The sequence below is a fragment of the Miniopterus natalensis genome, chromosome 18, assembly GCF_054644295.1.
Source record: "Miniopterus natalensis isolate mMinNat1 chromosome 18, mMinNat1.hap1, whole genome shotgun sequence".
In the NCBI taxonomy this organism is placed as follows: Eukaryota; Metazoa; Chordata; class Mammalia; order Chiroptera; family Miniopteridae; genus Miniopterus; species Miniopterus natalensis.
The window spans coordinates 11,307,580-11,312,929 of NC_142098.1; the positions used below are offsets into that span (position 1 = coordinate 11,307,580).

General features: G+C 53.0%; 1 protein-coding gene across 1 annotated transcript; it reads left to right on the plus strand.

Moving 5' to 3' along the window:
• The first annotated feature begins 546 nt into the window (after nt 1–546).
• On the plus strand, nt 547–4,875 carry FAM187B (family with sequence similarity 187 member B). Its single transcript, XM_016220955.2, has 2 exons — nt 547–1,359; nt 4,494–4,875. The coding sequence occupies exons 1-2, from the start codon at nt 590–592 to the stop codon at nt 4,873–4,875; spliced, it is 1,152 nt and encodes a 383-aa protein (XP_016076441.2). The 5' UTR covers nt 547–589.
• Nucleotides 4,876–5,350: the final 475 nt, after the last annotated feature.

The window sequence follows — 5,350 nt, forward strand, 5'->3', positions numbered from 1 at the left end:
TGGGTACAAGATTTATCAGGATGATCACTTAGTAAGTTGTATAATGTCAAATCACTGGGCTGTACACTAATATAATATTGTATGTCAACTGTAATTGAAAAATAAAAAATGATTAAATGGCAAAAAAAAACAAAAACAACTAAAATGAATTGAGTCACGCAGATATCTGTGGGAAGAGCCAGAAACTAGCATTGCAAAGGTCCTAAGACAGGCGCCCTTTGCTTTGTTTCAGGGGACGGCAGGGAGGCCAACATGGCGGGAAGGGGTAGGAGGTCAGAATGGTAACCAGAGGATTTATTCACCTCTCCACCCCCAGTACTAAGAAGTATGCCCAGAACATAGTAGGTGTTCAGGGAAAATGTGCTGAATGTTTACATGTGACACTTTAATGCCAAAGCATGAGGGTGATAGTGAAAATCCTGAATAGACAAATTAAGTTTCCTTCTATCCCAGCAGAGTAGAGGACTTGGAAGAGAAAATAAATAGGGTTGTTAATTTGTCACAAAATAAATGGGGATTGTGACCTTACATACCCATGGGGTGTACTCTAGTTCATTCTGCTATTACACAGGGCTGACGCCTGAGCTTCATGGGTGACCTCACAATGTCCAGGGTGGTGCCTGGCCCACTGCCACAGTCCCAGTCCACCATGATGATAACCTTGTGGCTGCTGCTCAGCTTTGCTGTCCCACTGCTGGGGTTCTATGTTTCCATCAGCTGTCCCCCTGGCAAGAAATGTCAACAGGCCCTACTTTCCAACAACGATATCTTTCTATACTGCAACTCCTCTAAGTCACAGTGGTACTACTACTTCCTGCAAGGTGGGGCCAGATGGTCCAAGCACCCCAACAGTGTTTCCAACATAGAAACAATGCCTGGAGGCAGCATTCTCATTAGAAGGCCATTACCATCCCAGACGGGCTTCTACAGCTGTCTAGATGAGAAAAACTTACAAGTGGTGCAGTATGAGATTGACTTCCAGGACGTCAGCACCTTGCACATTACTCATAGAGGCCTGGGCCAGAAGCCCTTGCAGAATGAGACCCTGAGTCTGGGCAGCAAGGAGATTATCTTCACCAACTGGGAGCCCTGGCAGGACTGTAACAGCTGCGGGAAGCCGGGTGAGCGCAAACGCCTGGGGTACTGCTACATCCAAGAACCTCAGGAGAAACCCATGCCCTGCTCACTCTACCTGGGAAGTTCTAGGCTGTGGTCCAGCCGCATGCGACCTGAGATGCAGATAGAAGCCTGCCATGTCCAGTGTCAATTAAATATTGAGGACATTACTTTTGATGACTTCAAGCTCAATGAGGAGTCAGGATATGCATGGCTCACCTGCCCATTAGGATCCATCTACAGGTAATGGAAGAGTGCGCTAGCCCTGCCCTGGGCCCCTAGCCAGGCTCTCTTGGTCTAGGAGCCTTCATGGTTAATCCGTGCAGAGAAGGGAGGTTCTACATGGGTGAATCCCAAGGTCTCTCTTCACTGGCTTCTTCAGATGTTCCTTTGGTAAGAATCCCCTGGTGCCCACACACTATTACTTCACATGGCAGAAGGACAACTAACACTCGGAGGGCTCGGCTGACTGTGCCCGGCCCTGTGCTGGGCAGTGCTGTGGAGATGGTAGTTGTCAGACTTCCTGCCCTCGGGAGACAACCAGCCCAGCAGTGAGGCAGCTCAGAGTGGTCAGGGTGGGGATGGGAGAAGCCCGGGTGAGTGGATGGGCTGTACTGGGGGAAGCCTGGAAAGCTGTGGGGCTCTGAGGCCTCTGACTCATCTGGGAGAGTCAGCAGGCTCCAGAGGAGAGGACAATGCCCCAGGCATACCCTTCAGGGCCTGCCTCCTGCAACTCACACTCATGTTCTTGTCTTCCTTCCTGGAGCCCCTGGGAAGTCTACCCATTTGCCTCCTCTTTCCCAACTCACCTGCCCCTACCCAGTAATAAGAGCTACAACTACTCATGGTTTCACTGGGGGCCAGCCCTGAGCAAACTCTCTTCAGAAGCCGCACCCTCTCTCATCAACTCCTCCCTGGCCTCAGGAGCTTTGGACCCCAAGGAAGTCCATTGATAGATGGGGAGACTGCAGCTGGGAGGGATGCAGTCCTGGCCCAAGGAGACTTGTGGGAGGTGGCAGTGCAGACCCTTAATCTCACATATACCATGGGGTCCCCTTGCCCTCCTTCCGACGCACCCCAGTGGCAGCCCGTCCCTTGCAAGGGGAGAGCCCGCACAGCCTCTTGGGGCCTCTGCAGCTATGCGCTCTGTGGAGTCTGGCCTCCCACTCCACCTGGCTTTCTTTTCCTCATATATTCCAGCTGTGACTTCTGTTTCTCTCTTTTTTTCAGTCACATCATTTTGTCTCCTCCTTTTTTCCTCCCTCATTAAGTATAAAATAACACCTACTCCCTAAAAAATACCACAGTTCACCCCAGATAGTTTGGCTCGGTGGCTGGAGCGTCGGCCCTCGGACTGAAGGGTCCCAGGTTCGATTCCAGCCAAGGGCACATACTTTGGTTGCAGGCTCCGTCCAGTGGGCGCTTGAGAGGGAGGCAGCCAATCAATGTGTGTGTCTCTCTCTCCCTCTCTCTCTCTCTCCCCCTTCCACTCTCTCTGAAAAAGCAATGGGAAAAATATCCTCGGGTGAGAATTAAATAAATAAATAAAAATACCACAGTTCAGAAATGCAGGAAAGTGCACTATGAATCCCTCCTCCCATCTAGACTGGGACACCTACTCTGTGTCCAGACAAGGAGTCCTCGAGTTCCAGTCATTGGGAACTTCCGGAAGAATCAGAGAGGTCACTGAGGCTACAAGAATTGCCCCTGTCTGTAGGGAGCCAAGTGGAGTGGCACTTCATGGGAGGTTTTGTCGCAAGCTCTGGGTTCCAATCCCAGCTCTGCCATTTTCCAGCTGTGTGACTTTGGCCCATGGCGTCTCTTTATGCCTCAGTTTCTGCGTCTGTAAAATAGGGGTTGTATTAGTTTGCTAGGTCTGCCATTGCAAAATATCCCAAACTGGGTGGCTTAAAACCACAGGAACTTATTCTCATAGAGCTCTGAAGGCTAGAAGCCCAGGATCAAGGTGTCGGCAGGGCCATGTGCTGTCTGAGATGCTGGGTAGGATCCTTGCTCCTTGCTGGCTTCTAGTGGTGGCTGGCACTCCTGGGCCTTCCTTGGTTTATAGCTGCACCACTCCAGTCTCTGCCTCCAGCATCACTTGGCATTAGACCCATGTGTCTGTGTCTCCGTGTGTCTTCCCCTTTCCTTTCTTTTTCTCACAGGGCTGGAGGGCACCCGCGGGTCTGGAACTACCCTCACTAGCAAGAGTGGTTGGCAAGGGAAGGCTCGACTCGAAGGAACCACTGAGCTAAAGCCTTTTCTTATAAGGACTAAGGTCCTACTGGATTTAGGACCCACCCTACTATAGTCTGACCTCATCTTAACTAATTACATCTGCAATGACCCTATTTCCAAATAAGGTCCCAATCTGAGGTCCAATTAAAACCTCACTATCCAACTCAGTACAGAGGTCTTGCTAGCCCTGCCCTCATGGGGCAATTGTGATTTCTAAGGGGGCAAATGCCTGGGAAGAAACAGGGTCTGAGAAACTGTTCCACGCTGATAGATGTTAGCTATTGCTTGTATAACTGTTGGCCTTGCCAATGCTGTCTTTTGAGTGGGTCCCCTCCATTCCTCAGCCCAGTGGGCGCGTTACATGCATAACCACGTACTTTCCACATCACTCACTACATTCCACTCAGTTACAATTGACCATGTGTGTAAGTCAAGCGCTGTTCTAGGGACCTGGCATGCAGTGCAAACCAGAACTGAAAATGATTCCTGCCGTTGCGGAGCAATAACCAACCACGTGAATAAAATATCCAGGATCTTAGGTGGTGAGAAGGCCAGTGAGGGAGAATGGGAGTGGACAAGGTGGAAGTTCCACATGAGGTCAGGGAAGGTGTCTCTGAGAAGGTGCCACAGCAGCCGAGACTGAAGGAAAGGGAGGGAGCCCAGTGCGCTGAGGGCAAGCGTTCCAGGCGGAGGGAGCAGCAGGGCAAAGGCCCTGAGGCGGACAGTGTCCAGCACGCCAGAGGAGCAGGAAGGAGGCCAGTGTGGCTGGGGCAGACAGGAGGGGGCGAGGGGGGGAACGAGGCCAGGCAGGTAAAGGGGGCACAAACAATTTAGAGAGCATTCTTGGTAATCCCTCCGAATAACCTCTGAGGTAGGTACAATTACCACACCCCAGTGTTCAGATCGGGGAATGGAAGCCCAGGGAGCTGGAGGCCTCTGGCCAAGTGGCCCGCTCAGTAGGGGTAGGGCTCCAAAACTCCCAGCTGTCCTGCCCCCCCCTTGCTCACCGCCGCGTAGCGCTCCTCAGAAGGGGCCCTATTTGCTGTTCCCCAGGGAGGAGGGTGCTGCTGTCTTCCTCCCTCAGACATTTGTCCCTTTTCTCCCTTGGGGGCTGCGGCTGACCTTGTACTCCTCTGCAGGACCATCATCTGGGAAGCTGACAAAACGCCCCTGACCTGGCAGGGCCAGCTCTCTGGCAAGAACGTGAGCGCCCACCTGGAGCCGTCCAGCGGGGGCAGTCAGCTGCAGGTCTTCCGGCCGGCCATTTACACGTGCTTCGTGCAGCACAGGTTCGCAGCTCGATTCAACCCCAGGCCCGAGCTGGATGCGCTGGAGGTACTGCAGAGAGAGGAAGCCAGACAGCAGAAGGAGGCACGAGAGGCCCAGAAGGGGAAGAATATCCTCACGGCGCTGAAGCTGATGCTGGTGGTGGCCACCGTCCTGGGCCCACTCGGGTTGCTGCTCAAGCTCCTCTGCCCTTCACGGAGTAGAAGAAGAAGCCGGCTGCTACTGGTGAAATAAAGTGAGCCTGCAGTGCTCAGGAGGCCTGGCCGCCTGTGCCTCCGTCGCCTCCTGTCCTTTCCGCAGCCTCGGCCCTGTGCCTGCCCCACACTACACTCCGAATGCCTGTGGGCCAAATACCCATGGCCACAGCTAAGGGTGACTGTTCTGGTCCCTGTTCCAGGTTCACCTCTGTAAACTCATTAGCAATCCCCATTCCACAGATGAGAAAACTAAGGCAAAGACTACCTGTCTAGTAACTGGAGGGGGCTCCAGTTCAAACCCAGGTTGCCTGGCTCAAGCCCAGTGTTCCTCACAAGGAGAAAAGGAGGGGTGGGGTGAGGCCATCTTGGGGGTTAACATCTGGGGTTGGTAAACTGTAGCCACCTAACTCATTGCACTCTCCTAAGGACAAGGACTGTCAGGGATGGGAGTGGGTTACCCCCAGGTCCCCCCAGAGCTGCACTGTTCCGCTGCCTTTCCTTGCCCGCCCTTG

What these genes read in the sequence shown, in the direction of transcription:
- FAM187B (XM_016220955.2), top strand. Translation starts at nt 590, where the DNA reads ATGGGTGACCTCACAATGTCCAGGGTGGTGCCTGGCCCACTGCCACAG. An exon ending in CCATTAGGATCCATCTACAG is followed by an intron (nt 1,360 to 4,493) that starts GTAATGGAAGAG and finishes ACTCCTCTGCAG; the next exon opens with GACCATCATCTGGGAAGCTG.